We start from the raw sequence: 21,925 nt of genomic DNA, 5'->3' as shown, positions 1-21,925 counted from the left end.
CAGGGTCCACCACAACATGGCACATAAAGGCTTAATGTATGACCTTTTTGATGAACATGTTAAATGACACAAATGGTAAAAATTTGTTCCAGCCATTCAGTCATCTATCTCCACATGTTGCATAGGAGCCCTAAATTATGATCTTAACCCATTACAGGAACAGGGAATCTTAACACCTCCCACTCCACCCTCCCACTTCCTCCTCCTCGCACCCCCACCTGTGTTCCTTTAAACTCTGCTCCTCCCAATCCCTACCCAAGAAGTAATTGCACCCCTATTTGTGCCAATTAGTCCTTGCTCCTCACTCTTTTCTCATGAGATGTGATTCCGTCACTCCTGCTGCTGGATCTCTGGCGATGGGTGTCTCTTGTTAGAAGCCTTAATCCACGTTCTTAAATTCCACATATTAAGCCTTCTCTGCTGGACAGGGTCAGAGTAAAAAGGCAGACAGACAGGCTGAGATCATGGCAAAGTGGGGAGAACTATTTCGGTCTCCTAATTGGCCATGACTTCTAGCTCCAGGCACAGGGTGAGAGCGTGTCTAATCACATACATCACTTCCTGGGTTCGTTAAGTGTGTAAATAAATGCATGTAGTCATGTCTGTTTATGCACAGACGCGCAGCACTGTCCATGTCGTCTTCATGAACACTTAATAGTAGGATAAGCACTTTTTGTGTCAGCTTCAGGGTGTCTTGGAGTATAACAAGTAAATAATAGAACAGCAATGTGAACATGTCATAAGCGGTGAGAGGTGTTAAATGGTGCAAGTGGAAGAAAGCGCAGCAGGTCTATGTAAAGAGATCCCACATCTAACAGTCCGAATAGGGCCGCAAGCTTCCTGCAGTCATGAAAGGTAAACGGAAAGCAGGTTACAATTTCACTGTCAGCTCTGGGTTGACCCCTCCACGACAACTACAGTACACGACTTTGAAAATGGACTGCATAACTGGTAGTATTCCACAATGAACTATGATGATTACCACACTGAGACACATCGTATTTAAAGCATGTGAGATTTACTCACATTTACATAATATATTCATCCATGAATTTGTAACACTTCTATAAATGAGTCTTATTACCTACTTATATACTTTACACTAGGGCTGGGTATCAATTCTAATTTCCTCAATCGATTCAATTTCGATCTTTTTCCCTATCTCGATTCAAATCACTTCAATCCGATATTGATTACTTATAGAACATAATTTATTCTTAAATATCAAGGACATGATAAAAACTCCACACAAATTAAATTCCAAATTAAATTTTGTGGAGGCAGTAACTGGTTAAATGATTTAGTTGATAATGAAAGTACCATGTGTTATAATTACTTGTGTTACACAAACATTGGCAGCAAGGATGAGATGAACATATTTCTATAATTCAAATTCAATAATTGTAAATATAAATTAAAAAGATTCTGAACTGAATTATTGCAATAGGTCAAGTATTCCATAAATGTAAGAAAATACTGTTAAATTCATGTGAACAATACATTTCAAGAAAACATGTAATATACAAAAAATGTGGCCTTTAAAATGTTATTTTCTTATGAATTTATGGGAAACAGATATTGAAATAATCAATTCATGGTTTTATGAATCTATATAAGGCTCAAAAATGAAAATTGATTCGATATTGATTACTGTATTGGATTTTGTAAACCCAGCCCTACAACAACACTCCTTTTTTACCCACTCAGAAAATGTTTGCACATCATTTTTATTTAATAAACTAGGGATGTTCGATACTCTTTTTTTTCAGACCAATACCAATATGAGTTCTTAACTCTTGAGTAGTCGCCGATACCTAGACCAGGTACTGACACCACTATCGCTTTTCATACATAAAAACCCACACCCCTCCCCCCAAAAGTCCTACATATCCAAATATAGCATTTTTCTGGATGAAATTATTGGCAATTTTCTATTCTTCTCATTTCTAATTCCTGAACATAAAATGGCCACAAGTGGGCCGCCACCACGAGTCACGATAGCTTGAAATGAGACCAGGTATCGGCCAGATATAAATACCTGGCATCAGCACTCGCCCATCCCTATGGTAAACCTTTAATCATCTATGGCAATTAACTTGAATAAAACACAACCATGAGAGAGCATTCATCACATGAAATCTGTTGTTAAAATAAATAAATAAATAAATAGTGTTGAGATAAGTTTGAGTTCAATATCATATATCAGAAATTTAATAATTATTATTAAAAACGCTACAGTACAAAATATAAAGAATCACATAATATAAACTAGGGACAGGCAAGTACCAATACCAGGTATCGTATCGGGCTGCAACCCAGCCTTAATTCAAGGTATCGGTACTTGTGAAGGTGGCAGATGCCAGTATTGGTGACCCCTCTTGTGGCTGTTTTACAATCATGAACTAGCAATTAGAAGAATAGAAAATGTTATTTATTTCCTGCAATTTTAAGAAAACTGCTTTATTTAAAATTGTCTGTCATTGTTTTTAGGAGGAAATAATAGTACTAGTGATAGTGATACTTGGTATTGGTGACTCCTCAAGAGTTGAGTACAGTAATTTCTGGACTACAAGCCACTACTTTTTTCACTTGCATTCAACCCTGCGGCTTATACAAAGGTGCGGCTTATACAAAGGTGCAGTTTATCCATCAGATCACAAATACAGTAGGAGAGAGAACGAGAGCGAGACAATTTGCGCCCTCATTATGGAAAAGAAAGTAACGGGAACCCGGCGCGGTAACATTAAAGGTCGGGTGCGCCTTATAGTCCAGAAGTTACTGTACTCGTCCTAGTATCGGTCTAAAAAATAAAAAGTAGCATCGGACATCCCTATTAAAAACCTATTGATGCACTTAAACAACTTGAGGAAATCCACCGCCACATGACACCAACTTGGACGTGTGCGAGTACACAAAGCAACAGAAAAACAGTCTGGGAAGAAAAAGAAGTGTTTGAGCAGGACGAGACCGAATGTCAGGAGAGGCATGAGATGGGGACAAAGGGCAGCAAAAGGAGAAAGCGAGGGGCGGAGCCGCGGGACGGAGTGAGCTGCCACCGCATTCCGACACGTCACATTCCAGTTCACATCTGGCTGCAATACACACGCACCCTGTTGCTGACAATCTTTCGCTCTCTTTCACAGACAGACGAGATGTAAAGGTCTGTGACCCACGTATGTACATACGATATGCTTAACGTGGCATTCATAGCCTTACTACCTCCTTAAACTGATCACAATGGATACGTCTATCACAACAGCAGCGGTGGCTTGGTAGGGCACAGTCAAAAGTTGTGCCACTTCCTCTTCGCATGTTCCCATGTGCTTCCGCCGTCCACAGGCGAAATGTGATCCCACTATTTACAGGCATTCACACATGTGCGCACACTCGGAGGAAAAGGAAGCACAAATCTGAAGATGTGTGTGGTCCGCCGGGGAGTGTGTGTGCGCGTCTCTCTCTCTCTCTCTCTCTCTGTCTCTCTCGAGGAGGAAGGCCGGTAGAGGGGGCCGCTGAGGGAGAGCACTGAGACGTTGAGACAGGTGGACGGGCCGGTGGACGTAGACCGACTGTCTCCGCTCAGGCCAGTGCTATGGCAGGTGGGAGCGCGTCCGTCAAAAATCATGCAGCATGTGGGCTACTGATGATATTTTGCGGCAAATGTACTGTTGCATGAAAAGTGGCTGCCGTTTGTGTGTGTGTGTGTGTGTGTGTGTGTGTGTGTGTGTGTGTGTGTGTGTGTGTGTGTGTGTGTGTGTGTGTGTGTGTGTGTGTGTGTGTGTGTGTGTGTGTGCGTGCGTGCGTGCGTGCGTGCGTGCGTGCGTGCGTGCGTGCGTGTGTGTGTGTGTGTGTGTACGTGTGCTTGCTTACGGTCAAAGTGCCCGTGCCTCTGTCTAAAGGTGGACTGGAGGTTGGTGCTAAGCCTGGAGACGGGGGCTTTGATATCATAGTGACTCTGCTGGCTCAGCTTCTCTTCCATCTCCACAGTGCAGCAGGAGTAACCCTGCGGACAGACTTTCAGGGACGCTCCTGGAAAAGACACAAAAAGCAACCACGTAAAAATAAGATCACGTGTCACATGAATCCATTTCCAAACTTAACCTGTGGATGCAAATAGAAATCAGTTACAATGATTGACTAATTCATTTCTATCAGTGCACGCATGGCAGGGCAGCCGTGGCCAGGTGGTTAAGATCGTCACCTGCCACAGTTGGAACATCCCCCGGACACAGGGCTTGCGGTGTCTTTGAGCGAGACGCCGATACTCCAAACTGCACCCCGGGGCTTAAGCAGCTACAGTCTGTTCCACTAACTGTGTGTTCGCTGCGATGGGTCAAATGCAGAGGTCAAATTTTGTGTCCATGACTCTTTCCTCCATTCCTACAAGCCCTCTGGCTTCCTCAAGCCATAAACATGAATAGGAACAGTCAATATTACACTCTAAATGTCATTGTGGAGTCCCCTAGCATGTATTTTCCTTGAATTCAACAACGCAGTACATTACATTATACTACAATATATATTGTATTGTATACTTTAAATAAAGTGTAAGGTACATACTACAGAAAATAACCTTGACACTTGCTGGAGTTGCCAGTCATGGAAATGTAACATCAACACATCAAACACATCTTAGTTGCAATACATCATGCATCCAACCATCAACCAAATGTGCTGTGCATCTTATCCTGGCACCCCACAGTCATTACGGATAGCTCATTGCTGCATTATTCTCTCTTTTCCACTTTGAAGATGACAAAATTAGCTTCATCCACTCTACAGGTAAGTGATTCAGCAAAGTGCAGATTACTCTCAAATGCCTTTTTCTCCTTCCTCACTTGACTTCGGACCACATTTTGATAAATAATCAAATAAACACTTCATGGTAATGCAAGTTTGAAAACGGATGTAAAGAAAGGATTTCTGTCGCAGAATTCTCAATGTAATTAATCAAAACTATTGGGCGCTTTCTCCAATCAACCATTTCTTAGAAGTAAGTATTTTCCATCATTACCTGTCAAGCTTGTCAAAGGTACATTTTGAGATGAATTTAAAAGAAAAAGCAGCAGCAATAACGTTTTTTTTTTTTTTTAAAGAAGGAACACAGGGATCCTTTCAGGCCATGTATGGTGGTATGTTTAGTTTTCTCCAAGTGGAGGTGCCTGCAAAGGTTTTTACGACTTGCACAAGGAAGAGCTTTAACCTTGCCTTTAATATATGGAATTTAGTTTTCCAACTGCAAAACAACTTTTTGGTATGTCAGCTCTTGGAAAGAACTACCTCCTATTACTATATTACATCCCTACAAGTACTTCTGTGCGATATGGACATATATACTGTAGGTAATTCTAAGTCCCAATAACTATATTTCCTGATAAAGTATTTCTCTTAAAAATACAGAAAACAAATGACAATTTACTCTCAAACACATGATTTTATACTGAAAAAGGTTACCGGTAATAAAAATAAAATACTCTCAACATGAACCCTTTTACCGCCAAAAACGTTTAATGATGTATACTAAAATCCAAATGAATGCTGCCAAAAACGTTAATTGACGTTTACTACGTTTTTTTTCCTCAATCGGCAGTGCAACAAGTTGTAAAAGCATAAAACACCTACTAACTATGGCCAGCAGATGGCAGCATTGTAACTCTGTTCAATGGGCTCCCAGTATTATCACATTACAATGAAACATGATGAATCTGATGAAATAGAACGTTTTCAAGGATGACGTGAATGATCAAAGCCTTTGGCACATTAAATTTAATTCAGAGCGTCACTAAACAAAAAATATTAGTGTCAAAGTCACTGTTCTGCAGAAAATGTATTTTTTTCACAAAAAGCTTGCTTTCTCCTTATCTTTTCAATTTTCGCTTAATGTCACTCAAATTACCTATTTTCAAATGGTGAATACTAAAGAACGGAATATGGTAGAAGCATACTTTTTTCTAATGAAAGAATGGAACACAATCTTTCATTTGGTACTCCTTATGTTTATGTAGTCACAGCACACAATATTCTGTTTGCCTTAAAAGATGAGTTAAAATGCTCGAAATCGGCTGGCACTGTCGGGGTTGTTTTTTTGGATAACGTGTGGCAGTAAAAATGTTTATCCAGTGGTCAAATAAATACCTATCTGGTAGTAGAATAAATGATATAAGGAACTGAAATAAATGCAACAACAATTTGCCCAAGTAACATTCAACTATGTCTACCATTTAACAAGTAGTGCTAATAATATAACTATTTCAGAAGTTGAGTGTTAACAGGGTATACATGGAGCCATGTATTCAGATTAGAGTCAGAACGTCCAAACGGAATGAAAATGCTCTGTATAAACACCTCAATCTGAATAATATATATATATATATATATATATATATATATATATATATATATATATATATATATATATATATATATATATATGCGTGTGTGTGTTCGTGTGTATTTGAGAAATAAAATTCATTAATTCAATTTCATTGGGAATCACAGGGGCGGTATACTGTATTCCTTTGTCAATCCAAATGAGCATCATGTATACACTTCAATCGGAATGGCGAGTCTGCGTCAGGTATGCGCATGCTCTGTCTTGACGTAAATGTGTCATGACGTCAGCGTTTTGTACGTAAAAATGGCGGTGTCTTGCCAAGAGCTCGCCTGCGAGGGGAGAACTTGTTTTAAAGTACGCGGAACTTGTTTTTTTATCAAGATGTTGCTTCAGTAAAAGTGTTAAAGATATCAAACTACTTACTGTGCTAAATGACGCATGAACTCCATCTTGATAAATCATATGATCAATGTCCGCGCGTCTGATGGGTGCCTCGGGGCTGACCTGATTAAAGTAGCGGAGCATGTAGATAACAGGTCGGAATGGATCACGTCACATGTAAACAGGTGACCACAGATCTTCATTCGGAACGATTTTAATCAAAATAACTAGAAAGGCTCCATGTAAATGCACCTTGTGGCCCCAGCTGCGCTACCTAGAGCTCCGGCAGCCCGTCGCTTCACCAGTCATTAGCATATTGCTAAGATGTAAGGAAAAGAACCAGGAATTCCCTCAGTAGAGGCAAGCAAAGAAGGAAATTTGAAGAAATGGTATACAATAGAGGGTTACTATATAATAGGGTAGACATTTTTGAATCACACTTCCATATATATATATATATAGTATTTCACACAGCTCTAACTACAAGTCATATACCCAAGTGATCCATCGGTTAGATTATCACTTAGAAAAATGAAACTGCAATGAAAATTACAAGTACAGTATATAGTAACTGCACACAAACATAGAGGATTATACAAAAATAAAACACATTCAAATTGCTTTTCACAAAGATTGATAGTGATTCACAGTCACATTTATTTAAAAGTAGGCATCCAAAGGAGGGATGCACCCTGGCGCCATAAATTGGACCCCTCTGTCTGGGATCAAGTCCATATAATCCTCTAGTGACTTCTCTCACAGTCCTTTCCCCAAACTTATCTCTCTCCAACCCTTGGCTACCCCGGCAGGCCCCGTTCTTGTGCACGTGCACGCTCACATGTACGCACGCTGGCAGTCCCAACTTAAACATATTCACACATCACATCACTGCTCAACACATGGCTCTTTGTACAAGCATGACTGGAGGCACTGGGAGCACAGGGTACACACACACACACACACACACTGAACTTCTAGGTCTAACAGACGTTCAACTCGCCCCCCACCCACCAGCAGGGGCCACACCGCACAGCACTCAGAAGGGCTATATCCACATGGAAAATAGCCCTAGTTACCAAAGTACACAAATAAAAGTGAGATGGTCGATATTTCACAGGAATGTCCGTACAAATGTTGTATTGTTAGCTCAAAGACTCAAGTCTCTAAAAACTCAAGGTTCTTAGCTCATGCATACTTTGGAAGTCAAATTCTTGACTTCCTAGGCAAAACACAAAAAAAGAAGGCTGAGGTACAAGACACTGAGTGCCAGTAGAAGTAGGCAACATGCTGGACTATTGCTTTTACTTATTTACAGCAACCTTAGCCAACCATTTTCCTCCAGTCACAAACATGAATAGCCTTTGTTTCAGTTGAACGGATTCATCCTTTTAGAGGCCTCTTGAGACACAAGCTTCCCAAGTCCTCAAAGACATAACAAGACACAGAGAGAAAACTTTGTTGAGGTGTCACTCTGAAGAGGAAAATAGCCATTTATGGCGGTCAAAACAAGGGAACGGCACCTTGTAAACAAACGTGACTGCGTGCCGTGGCATTCATCAGCACTCCACTACTTCTCTGGCTTTCTTTTGTGGGAAGACTACCATCCCCTTTAAATGGCTCATAAAATAAGACACTTCCCTTTGACATTGTCCTGCCTCTCAAACGCTTCTCTCAGAAGAAGGACAGCGGGGGATGTGAAAACGCCTCACAGACAAAAAACTGATTAGACACCTTGCCGCCCTCTATGCCTGCCATCATGTGCCCCTGAACCAGGAAGACGTCAGGGTGCAGCCCCCACCCACCGCCTGCACGCCCTCCGCCTCAACCGCCACCACCCTGCAGGCTTAACCAGTGAGGTCAAGGGTTAACAGCCACTCCTCTGAGAGAGGTCCTGTCCTCTGACCACCCCCTTGTCCATCAGCCGGCACATCCACCACACACAGTAACCCACCGCCCAAACCTCAGTCATCCAATAATAACGCCACTAACACCCCCCCCCCCCCCCCCCAGACATTGTGGCAATTAAGTGTCGTAAAAGTCACAAACACAAGCAAAACTATAAATAGAAAGGCCTAGTGGTCAATTCACTTCATCTCAAGTCATGAAAGCCCTTGAGGATTATTTCGGAAACCATCCTAAACATAGACATAAAGGAAACCATGGGATAAGTTCACGTCCCACAACTGTTTGCTTGCGTCTAAAGCTAATTGGAACCCAGCGGTCCTCAGAGCTTCCACACAGTCAACAACATTTGTACATAATAAACTGAAATTGGCCATAAATTATGTACATACCGATTCAAATCACAAGGAATGGTCGCAATGTAAAACTGGGGCGGCATGCTACGCCGTAATTTGATTTCAAAACAATCTGACTACAAAATAACTGGCATGTGAGCCGCAGCGCCAAACATACTGGTTAAAGTAACCGAAATGAAACGTGAATACGAAGGCTGACTATTTATCAGCATAACGCTCCTTGCCGTGACATGCAAAGGACAGCGCCGACTCTAGTTCACTAAGACTAAATTTGCACGCCCTAAGGCGTTTGCCTACACATCTGTGCTTAAGGTGTAATTATCCCTGAATATTGTAGCATAACTTTCTGTTCTGTTACACATCCTGTCTGCTTTTTGAGAGTCTACTGTGTTTGTGTTTTTTAAGGCGTTAAGGTTTAATCCACAAGTGTGCAATTGGAACCATTTGTGAGATGTCTCAGACAAGTAAGAGTTTAACACCAGGAGCTGAAGGCTCATTTAATGAGGGTAGATTCCAAAAACAACTCCTTAATCCTTTTTAAAATCAATCTTTTGCATTTTTTCCTTCTATTCATATCCCCCTTCCCTTTACTTCTAGTGTGGTCTGTAGCTATGTGTATAGTGTACACATTTTTCAGAGTAAATTAGATGTCTTGCAATTGGTATTCAGTCAGTGATTTATGACCAATCATTAGTGTACCCACAAAAAATTTTTTTGAAATCACAGCACCATCACAAAAGGCTTTACTTAGCAGCTTTTTACGATAACTTCGGAAAAGTCATAATTTCATTCCGTGTTGGATGAGTCAAGTTGAAATTAAAAACCTAAAGCTTTAATAAGGAAAATAACAACAGCTGTTTAAAAGGCTCCATGATTGAGCACAGTAACGTATGGGGATATCCCCCTAGAGTCAATTAAAGATGTAAAACAAACCTTGTAAGAGTCAAAGCATGAAGTGGCATCATCAGAAACCTTACAAGCAGGAGCTTGAGACCACCATTTCATGCCATAAACCTTTGCTGTCGTACAATATTAGCAGAACTTAGTATAATATATTATTTCCCAGCATGTTGCAAAGACTTCATTCACTCGGTGAGTTGACATAGGGCTACTTTAAAGCCTTGGAGCGTAGCCGCAGGGGGAGGGAAGGTTACAAACACCCACATATACACATCAAGTAGCCGCTCGGTACAACTGCAGACTTGCTCGAGGGCACCATGCCAGTCATAGTTGAAGAAAGGTGATGTGTGTCTTGTGCGCATTCCAAATTCAGATTTTCCTTCCTCGCCTCAACATCAGTGCTGTCCGAAAGACAACTTTACTTTTCACTTTATACACTACTATACTGTACTTGCTTTTCTGCTAACATTCTAAAATATCACCACAGTTCAATGAAAGGAATGCATGTCCAAAGTTTTGAGTTACTGTATTGCTTAACATCCAAAATGCAACAAAATTATTTTCATATTAAAAGGAAAAAATGAGAGAAAATCAATTAATTGACTGTTAGTAATTCTGCCAAGTGTCTGTATTTTAATCTTTGTAATCTTAATCTTTTTAAGAAGAAATGGGAGTGCACTACATGGTTGGACACAGAAGAGTTTGTCGTCTAAAGTTGGCAATAGAAAGATGAGCTACATCCTGGGGTTCAATTGTTTTCTTCCATACAGAGGAACCTACATATAACGGACAAAACAAATAGCGCCGAGTCCACGCCCCCAAAAACTTTTGTAACGTAGTTGTAAAAGTCTGATGGTTCCAAAATTGATCACTGTTATTTACTGGCGCTGTGGAGCCATCAACAGACAGAGACTGGTACACGTATTCCCGTGTTATGGCTCTGTTGTCAGATGTACAGTGCAGACTAAAGCAGGCTAACAGATGTGCCTACGTAGCAGACATGTTGGCAGGGGCGACTTTCCCAACAAAGGTAATGGCATTAGCTTAGTATTGCTGCAGGCGTACAGCTCAATAGGAGCTTGTCATATTGATAATTACCAACATTTGTTATCTTTCCACAATGCAACGCTTCATTTCCACGGCGTATTGAACTGCTTTTGCCTGTGACTAGCATACAAACTAGGCATATCGTTATAGTAGTCAATAGGGGTGAGCATTGCCTAGTACCTGGCGATTTGATCCGTATCACAATTCAAATGTCACGATTCGATTTGATGCCGATTAATCCCGATACGAATCTATAAGTTGATTATTGTGTGTGTGTTTTTTTACTCACATTTAGAAAATACTATTCAGTAAACTTGTACATGTACACTGTAAGATTTGTATGAAAATGTATTTATTTATCTGAAACTTCAGGCTTATAACTGTGAGCCGCTGTATTTAACAAACAATATTTTGCAATCTGTTTCATGTTTGAACAGCATTGAAATAAAATATTAAGGCTTAATGTCCACATAACATTCTTCCATGCTTAACGTGTGAACCCTAACCCTAAGTAAGCCGTTTTGTTGAATATTTTTATAAAAAATTTGATGTTTAGACATCGATTCGGCCGCATATCGAATCGATTTGACAATTGCGCGCTGTAATATCGCGATATATTGTCGAATAGATTTTTTTTAACATCCCTAGCAGTCAAACAACATTTCATCTCATTTTTAAATCAAAATAATCCTCACAAATCAAGTTACAACAATCCACAGTCCAATGCTTTTCAAAGAGCAGAGAGCGTCATTTCACCGAAAAACGCTGCATTCAAGGAAAGTGGGAAATCGGATTTAGCCCACTCGGATTGTGTCAGTTCCTACCGTAAAGCGTTGGAAGCAAATATAAATACAAGACAACATGATTCAGAATGACTGCGTTAACCAGAACAACAATTAATTTATCGAAATCAGCCATCTTTGTTGTTTACATTTGCATCAAACGCATTGAGGGAGGGACTGGGTCACTCTGAATTGGAAAAATCTGACTTCAGTTCAAACCCTCTTCATATAAAGCATAAGACCGCCATTTTGACTTGTGATGTAAGCTTGGAATTGTCAATCGCTTAAGCATCATACTGTACATGGGTGCAACAATAGTAGAAGCTGAATCACCACAAAAGGAGATAAGCATTATTAGAGACATGGCTGATCTTATGAATATGAGCAAAGCACGGCAATACTTGTAGCAACTTTGTTTCCACACGTTAGTTAGTCTCTCTTAAATATATAGTGTAATGACAAGTTTACAGCCTTCTGATGAAACCAATGATGAGTTTCAGTCTTCTAACTTCATAGAGCACAAGCACAAGAATGTTCTGGAATAATGCCCGTCAAATGTCTTTTTTTTATTTTTATGAAATCGAGGATAGTACTGTACATCAATGGTGGTCTTTTTTTCCTGTTAAGTGTTTAAAGTGATGAGTACTTACAGACTATTAATCACCAAGCCTACATACATCTAGATCAGCTATTGTAATAATTGGTGTATGCCTAAATCATGGCAGCGATTCATAATAAGAAAACTCTTCAATTGGGATCAGATCAGCTTGCTGTGTTCATCGGGGTGACTTGCACTGAGCAAGAAATTCCAAGGAATTGCTGCAGACTTGACCTGTGTGGAGAACTAATTTGCACGAAACAACTGTCCCATGACTCTATTCATTTCTAGTCAGAAAATGTCAAAGCTGGAGCTTTAAGTTTTACACTAAAACCTTTCAGAACAATAATAGGAATCTGCATCATCAACATGTTTACTTCGCCAATAAAGTGTTAGTCATTTGTTTATGATTTTATTTGAGGTCACTTTGGTGTATTGATTTATACTTCTGCTGCTGATTCACTCCAACTACTGACTGGAATTACTTTTTGATGATTTCTTGTTTGTGACAGTACATGTAGCTACACTACATAGCAACACATTAACCATAAATTAATAAGCGGTTGACTTTGCCATCTGACTGATCGAGCCACAGTAGAGAGTTTCGCCCTTGTGTCTGATTCAACAGATAGACATTCAGCAGTCACTTGATGAAAAAGAGAAATTCCCACATAATGAGCGAGGAAATATATAGGAAATTGAACTGAACCTTATGTTCTTGACGATATGATCACGAGTGAACAACTTGAAAGAAAACTCACTCATAACGCCCTGAAGACACATACAAGATGACTGTCCCAACTGCCAAAGTGTGCGAAAATGATAGCTATGTGTGCAATGATAAATTCATGGTTTGGTTCGATACTTTAGTGTCACTGTTTGATATTTTTGCAACACAAAAAAACAACAACTTTTCATGCCTTTAAAATTGAAAATAAATTGAAATGAAGTTTTTAAATTCTGTTAAATGCATCTGGTGGCCTCATTTTTGCTGTGCATACATTTGAGTTAGAACCATATAACACAAAAGCATGACCTCGTATAAAAATACTTGAAAAAATAGCATCTGAGACACATAGGTAGCCTACCTAATATATATTTGGATACATCCTAAATATTTTTTAAACATTTTGACCAGACGAGGGCATTCTTGATGGAATATCTGTAAAAGACGGACACCAGTTTTGTTAACTATTAAAGATTGACGAGAAACTTTCATACTAAAAGCATTGCCAGAAGTGCGTTTTTGTTTGTCAATGTAATCATCAATAACCGGGTAAGTATTAACGGATCTGGGCTGAGTTGAAGTGGTAAAGCCACATATCAAGTGTTGTAATCTGATTTATGACTTACTGACTTGTGTTTATGCCACACTTGTTTGGTAAAATTGTGTGACGTTGTCGTAGTGGCCGCTTAATAGACTGCAAGTCAAGTGTTTGTTTTTTTGTGGTAGGTTAGCAATTCTAATCAAAATAGATGGAAAAAATCTGTCTTTCATACTAATTCATAGTTCATTTACCTTTATTTTAGTGCAAGCCTAACCTCTAAGACCAAAACATTTATGTACAATAAATCTGACATTTGTTATAGTAATACACATCTATTGTATTGCTCGTGTTTAAGTACATGGGAAGAGGACCTAAGAAAAAAAATAATGACATATTAAATCGCAATCGTAATATTGAAGGGGAAAAAATAAGACTTTTTTTTTTATCCTTCAATCCTACTTCTGGTTAATTAATTAATGATAACCTTTAGTCAAATGTTAAGTGTATGTTCAATCTGACATTCCATCAAGGATGTTTGTGAGACAGGTATATTATAAAACAAGCTGTGACTACAATATGTTGTAAATTGCCACACACATGGAAAATCTCTGCAAAGCAACAATCCATTTATAAAGGCATTAATTGGTGCAGTTAAGCAGACGTGTCTGGATTGAATATATTCTGATGTAGAGCCAAAGTCATGGTTTTGGGTAATGACAGTGTAAAATGTTTCCTTAAATAAATTGAGGATTAACACTCTTCCGCAGCAGCCTTCAAAACACTAAACTGCCCAAATTTATGAGGCACATGGTATAGCCATGAATATGTGTGGCTCTCTGCTTTTAACATGAAACATTTGTGATTTCATGTGTGTGCAGATCAGCAAAATTGTTTATTCATCAGAAATTGTTTTCCATGTCTGTATCACGAGCATGATAGATGAATCATTCTCAGTTTGTCGTTACCAGAATCCATTACTGATTACTAAACCAGTTGCGGCCTCTGGCCAATTAAAATTCTCTACTTGTGAGTTTTCCAAAATGCTGTCATCCATGAACATTTACCCAGAAGCGCCTGGGGAGATTCCACAAAATCATAGCCGCCTCTAACTCGGTTTCCCTGTCCCGTCCTGAGCAGGCATCTCCAGCTTTGTGTCCAGGCACAAAAGCTCCCCCTGCCTACACCACTTCCCAGGTCACTGCTTTGTCAGGGTTTCAACTTGCTCCCACATTTCCCCCGAGAGCACTTATAAATCAGAAAATAGGAACTACCACTGTTTTGTTGACCCTCTCAAAGTGTCTCACAGTTAAGCATTGAAATCAACTTTCGACAATGTCTGACCTTTATGTACAAAGCAGCATGAAGGTAAATGTAGCACTTCCGTGCAGATGTGTATTTAGCATGAGAGGATGGACTTATTTTTAATACATTCGAGTGGATATGAGAGGAAAGGTTGACAGATTTCAAAATGAAACATGTTTTTGTACTGTATGAAGGCTGAAGAAAACCTGCGCTAGACTGCGGCAAATGTGTTAATGATTAGTAAAAGGACAGTGACTTGGGGGTCATCCTCCAAGCCAGTTACATGATAAACACCCCCCGGCTCCTAAAAAAAAAAAAATAATCAATGAGATCAGAGCATAGCACAGTCACCATTGCACAACATGGTCTCTGATCTATTTAGAACAAGACTTGTTATAAAGGTATTACAAAAATATCTACGATTGGTGCAATTGATGGTGTACACAAACATTTACCAACTTATTTTAGCAACAGTTACCTTAGTCTGTCCAGGAATGTCCATTCTATTAAATGCAAAACAATAAACTGAGTAAATCACAAAACTTTATTTTTTTTACCCTCGCTACTGGGAATGAACACGAGGCATTGACAATGATTCATGGTAACAACTGGCCTTATCTTCCAGCTTTTTGCTACATTCAGAGTCTGTGCCCTTTAAAGAGCAACAGACATTTTTTGCATTTGATCTCGTGCTTCGGCAACATATTCCATCTTGCCTTTTAACCCAGTGCAATCTTGTGAGTGTGTGAGACAAAGAAGCGTTAGGGTGAAAGAGTAAGGCAGTGTTATTTTATAGATTTGCGGAGCCAGGTAGGGAGATAAGTGTGAATCCATACCGGGTGGCACGATTGATGCATTTGATGCTTCCAGTTCAATTCGGCAACTTGAACTGGAAGCCACTAATCGCGTCACGGCAGCCAGTGGTTGTCGAGAATGTACTTACCGCATCACACATATGGCCTAAAAAATAAACACATACGGCGTCCTACGTCCTTAAAATGGACATTACGGTGAATTTAAGGCGTTTTCTTAGACATACCCTGGGCAGTGTTGATGACTTTCTCGTTAAATCTCGTCACTTTCCAAAGCCTCTTAGAGACTTTTTTTGTTGTCAAAAGCGACTAGAGACACATCTAGCGATTTTTTTCTGGTGTACTCTGACGTGACAGGACGTCTCATTATTTTAAATAAATTTGATATAAAACTGGTTTATATAATGTAGGTCTAGACCACCAACTGTGGCTCTGGAGCCATATGTGGCTCTTCAGTCCCTCTCCTGTGGCTATGGATCTTTAAAAAAATTTTTTTTTTAGATATTATAATTTTTTTAGATAAAATATTATTTAAATTAATTAATGATTTTGATTAAAAATGAATTAGATATTCTAAAAATGTCAGAGAAAGGAAGGTAGATAAAAAATTTTTTTTTAATTACCTAGAAATGTCCTAAAAGTGACTTGAAATGTCCAAAATGTTAGAGGAAAAGCAGAAAATAACCACAAAATGTCCATGAAATTGCCAAAAATGTCAAAACATTTAATTAAAAAGGCAGTTGAGAAAACCTTTAAAAAGTTTAAAATAAAATTTCCAAAAACAAAAGAAAAAATCCTGATAATTATCATAAAATGTCCACAAAATTGCCCAAAAATAGTCAGATTTTTTAAAGGAAATACAGGAGTGAAAATGTTCAAAAAGTAACCACAAATTGTCTAAAAACAAAATAAATTACCATAAAAATATACACAAAATTGCCCAAAAAAGTCAGAAATTGGTCGCAAAAAAATGCAGAATAATAAAATTAAATAAAAAAAATAGCGATAACGTGCAAAAAGGAGGACAAAAGGCAAAAAAATTACCATAATATGTCCACTGAATTGCCAAAAATGTCAAAAATTTGCCAGAGAGTCAGAAATTTATTTGTTTGACCTAAAATGGCTCTTGACAGGAAAGGTTGCTGACCTCTGGTCTAGACAAAGCATTTAAGTCATGAAGTTATTGTGTGAATTATAGACCTATTTCAAAGGCAAAAAAAAAAAAGAATAAAGTTCATTTGTAGTTCTATATGTATTTAGGGTGTTTTTAATTAACTCTTTTTTGCCTCTCCCAAGACATTATTCCTCTATCCTACAGCTTTCATTAGAATTACATGTAAATTGCCAAGTAAGTAAATTAGGCAATTACGTCATTTAGTGACTTTTAGGACAGCTAATGGTTACTTTCCTTACTGGGGAGTTGGCAACACTGCCCCCGGCAATTTAGCGGCTGAAAGTAAAATAAACATTTCGCCTGCTAGAGAAAGGGGTAAGTTGTGGTGCAGGTGGTGTAACACTATTTTGATGAATTTGATCGAGGTGCAGACAGACAGATTCTGAGCTTTGGGGATATGTGTGGTTGATATCATCGTTTTTCATTCCTAAATATGACATCAGCATGTTACACTCTTTAAATAATTGTAGAAATCAATTTATTAAATGCATTATTTTTATTAGACAGTGTGCCTTTCGCACACTGAATTTTAAGGTAATGACACAAGCCTCTTCTATTGGACACAAATATACAGCACAAAGCGACCATTTTTAACTGTGTCCATCTGTGAGAATACCAAAAGAAAGGTAGCTCCGCCCAGACCGCCTCACACTAGACTTGGGGGCTTAGCACAATATAGAGTCCTATGTGTGCACTGGCTATGTGCATTTAGTTGAAACGAGTCCTCAACAAGCAAGACTTTGGTGCCAATACGACCAGAAATTTCATTCATTATATTTAAAAATAGATTCAATTGAGGACAATATTCATATGTAACATTTTAAAGCAGCTGAAATCCACCAGATGATAAAGCAGGACATGGCCCGGCAAAGGGCCTCAGGCGGAATGAGGTCAGGTACGAGATTAAGTTTCTGGAGGCTCGGCACTACAAAGAGGCAACAAAGATTCTGATATACCTGTTGGGCCTTACGACACAGGACACCAGTTGAGCTGATGGGAAGAAAACCACTCGTCAAAGGGACAAGAAAGTCTAAACCCAACAAGACAAAGGTTTTATGGACCCCAGTAATGAATGGTGCAGCATGTTCAGAATGTTGTCAATGTGTATGTGCATCTTAGCCACTTGCCATTCCACTCATTCACAATAATTTAAGGCCTGGCGGGTCAACTAGGGTTCTCATTGAACACATTTGTCTGCCAACACAACACACCACCATGAAAACATACCGACCGAATGATTTGCAACCTCAGAGCCATCGTTAAACAAAATATTCTTTGATGTGTGAGGTTCTTTTGCCTCTAGCCAGCAGGAAGTGTGCCATTATTTTCATCATGTTTTACATTTCAGCTATGCTCTAAACATGGCATCAGTTCATGAGTCAAACTCAAAAATGTTCGGCAGCCAAGGCCCCGCCTAAAGTTTTTTGGAGGGGTTGTTTGTTTGACAAAATAAAACGAATGAAAACCTCCTGTTCCGTTCTCACATTAGAATTATATATTTAAATCAATTGGAGCCCAAGCAAAGGATTAGATAAATATTAGGAAACCAATTTCAATTGCAGTTTTGAAAAGTGAGCTAAGTGTGAGCGAAGACCTCGTCAGAGGGTGATGCGATGTAGGATTTGGGAGTAATTAGCAGGGATTACAACTCGTCTGGCCAGGAACCAGCACTAGGTTACAACCCAAACACCCAGGCAAGAACTTGGCTCTGCTCCCCCTTTCTTTCAATTCATACAAATCTCAACCGAAAAACACAAATCCCAATCACGATCATTACAACTGACGTACGCAATCAATGCCAGAGCAGCTTTAATGAAAACCAATTGAACTTGAAATCATGAATTTTCCGTTATTACAGTTTACAGTAATGACATGACTTCAGTGAGGGAGTTGTGTCACCCACAAGGCTCTCACACTCCACCCCTGAAGTTTCAGATCAGAGCCTACAAGCCCTTAGCATTGGCAGAGTAACAAAAGTCATTAAGGGATCAACACAGGGAAGCTAGATGTTGAGGAGTACAGATAGCCGAGAACTGTTTCTAATCCAAGCAGTTTATGTAGAAAGGGACTTCAATGTCAACAGCAGTCAAATAATGCATAGATGGTTCAAGTCATAGTATAATAAGTGTAACAGTCATGGACACCTCTTTCTACTACAAATATACTAAATAGTAGTTAAAAACAAATAGAAAAATGTACCTATTTGTCTGGATTTGAAGACAATGCATAAAAAAATGGTTAGATTGATTTGTGGGCCTGTCAGGAATAGAGGGTCATAACATTGGGGGTTTAGAAGTACAGTACAGCACAGTACCTTGCTACTCAAAGCTGCCGTTTTATAGCCATGTGACATGCGCAGATCACAGATGTAAGCGTTCATTCGTCTATTTAGCACAGTATTTGTGATTGTTTTAACACTTTTATTGAAGCAACAGCTTGATAAAACAAGTTCTCCTATCGCAGACCAATTCTGGGAGGACGCTGCCATTTTCAAGTGCGTAAATGACGACGTCACTTCGCATTTACATCAAGACGGAGCTTGCGCAGACCAAACGCAACCTGGCTGTTCCGACTGAACCATGACGTCTGTTCGGACTGGCAAAAGGAATATAGCACCCCTGTGAATACGAATGAAATTCCATTCGGATTTGGCCTTTATGTTCCGATTGAAGTGTTTACATGGAGCATTTTCATTCTCTTTGGTCATTCAGTTTCCTCCTAATAGGCTCCATGTGAACCCGGCTGTATAGACTCACTCAGATCCAAAAAGTAATACAGTATGACACTGCAGCCACTCAAGTTAACAACTGATATTAAAAGATCAAGCACGTTATAAAGAGGTGTACACAGTGGGTGCCATACGTAGGGACATGCTTGCATGATCTCAGTAGGCTGAGTCACACAGTTCATGCTTTCGGTTGCTTGAGTCACACCAATGTGCGCATGTGTGCTATCTGGCTTCTGCCTATTTGTCTCCAGGACACTGAGATCAACTTGCTCTGGTCCAAACTCTTTCCTGTCAGTCAAATACTCCACTCCTTTGCCCTGCATGCCTTGGTCAATTCCTCCAGAGCTCTTTGTTGCCGAGTGCTTCCAGCTCTGTGGTTCCCAGTGTGTGGGTCTTGGTGGTCCGGTTTGGAATGTGGTGAGGGGGGAAGGGGGGGCTGGGGGTTCGGCAGGCTAGCTAGCATATAAGGAGGTACTCAATTGTTCCCACACACTGCATCCACCCCCCACTGATCTCTCGCTCACTTGGCCATTTGGAGAGGTTCTGGCCAAAGCAAAACATGCAGAGTTGGAATCGCAAGCTCTTAGTGGGTACACTGTTCTCGAACTGATGCTGCACTAGAGCATATTAAGCAAGTTTAAGAGGGGAAACTTAACATTCCGATTCATTCAGTCCCAGTTCTACTCGTTAAGAAAGAGGGCTTTCCAAAGCCTGGAATATCAATTACCATATAAATCTTTAATATTTTTAGATAAAAATAATAATAAAATCCATGGAAGACTTTTTCTGGACAAAGATTTGCTGTATTGTTCTGGATTGATGGAAAGTAGTTGCTGGCATCCGGAGAACCACTGATGTCTGAGCTGCTCTGCTGTGTTCACAGGAAGCTGATAAGAGTGGAGCGACAGAGCGGAGCTGACAGGCACGTGAAGCAAGACTCCCACTCGCCTTTAGATGGCCGAAGTCAAAGCCAGGTTCCCCTCATGCCTGGGGTTCGCACAAAACCTCTGCCTCATGATATTTAAACATATCCAGCAGGCTCAGCAAACTGTTACTGCGGAGTTGTCAAATATACAGGGACCATACAAGAGTATCAGGAAAAATCACACTATCGCTGATTTTTAATGGGAGACCAGTTCAGAGGGGGCACTTCATGCAAGTAATCCCAATCAATTTACACATATGCCCGTCAACACCTTTCTTGGACAGTGTTACCTGTATGATTGAAAGATTTTAAATGTACCCATTCTGTTAAACTGCAACACAGCAGTGAGACTCTTCATAACAGTTTTCTACTGGTTTGAATCCCCTCCATCTAAAAAAAGAAAGTAAAATGGCAACCAGTTGTTGAAGAGCTGCACGTGTGTGATGTGGTCCTCTGAGTAGTGTGTAGCACAAATATATAGCAGAGTGCGAGCTGAATTTCCCCTTGAGGAATTATAATGGATATAAAAAAGATTTGACATTTATAGATATGTTTATAGAGAGCTCTGGAATATTTTTTTCTGCATTGCTTTCTTAGTTTTAAGATGTCAAAATAAAACAAATCTGCTAATTGTAACCGCTATTTTCAAATGGGTTGACAACAAAAGAGCCGATAAGGTGCATATCTCAGAAAGAGGTCATTGAAGATAATCTGTTCTCATGTTGAGTGTTTTTTTTTTACTCTCACGCTCAGGTTGAGTCCAAGTTCTCACCAAGTTTTGGAAGATGTAGTTGTCAATCATTTTTCTAAAACAAAATACTGTTCTCACAACTAACTTCTCATTTGGAATCTATACAACCTGACACCAGTATGAAACATGAACCTAAGATCGTAAACAAAACATTTCGCACATTTCTGTTTTTCATAATATTTTGTTATTTACAGCTCTTTTTCTGAATGATAGTAATGTTAGTATTACACTGTTTAATCTACATTTTTATATATGCCGATACCATACAGATACCTAAGATGAAAAAGCTGTCCTGCCATTGGTTCAGAGCATTCAAGGGCCAATAGGATATCTTAGCTCAGCATGCAGTGAACATGTCACACATCAGTGAATGCCGTGCATGAGCAAGACACAAAATGCTGCATCCAAAGTCCTATATTAGCGTCAGAATTAATAGTATCGGCATGTTACTTGTTAGTACTCACCGATACCACTGTTTTAATTCAGTATCGGGGCCTCTGCAGATACCAGTATCGGTATCGTAACAACACTAATATATATATATATATATATATACATATATAATCTCTAGCGTGAAACTCAGGAGTATTCTGTGTAGTTTGTAAAGAATTGTGGGCAATGTATATCTCCTATTCCTACCATAAAAAAATAGTCAATTTTAAATATAA

General features: G+C 39.4%; 1 protein-coding gene across 1 annotated transcript in view; it reads right to left on the bottom strand.

Annotated features, from left to right (window-relative positions):
- The window catches only part of gpc4 (glypican 4), a 38,449-nt gene that overhangs the window by 10,829 nt on the left and 5,695 nt on the right, over positions 1–21,925 (bottom strand). Inside the window, exon 2 of the mRNA XM_086085360.1 lies at positions 3,868–4,026. Coding sequence (XP_085941486.1) covers positions 3,868–4,026 — 159 coding nt within the window. The remainder of the gene's footprint in view (positions 1–3,867; positions 4,027–21,925) is intronic.

Source organism: Leptonotus elevatus, chromosome 9, assembly GCF_054856555.1.
Source record: "Leptonotus elevatus isolate MCC_2025b chromosome 9, RoL_Lele_1.0, whole genome shotgun sequence".
Taxonomy (NCBI): Eukaryota; Metazoa; Chordata; class Actinopteri; order Syngnathiformes; family Syngnathidae; genus Leptonotus; species Leptonotus elevatus.
Note: the sequence above shows the minus strand (reverse complement) of the source record. Positions and strands in the feature narration are given on the sequence as shown.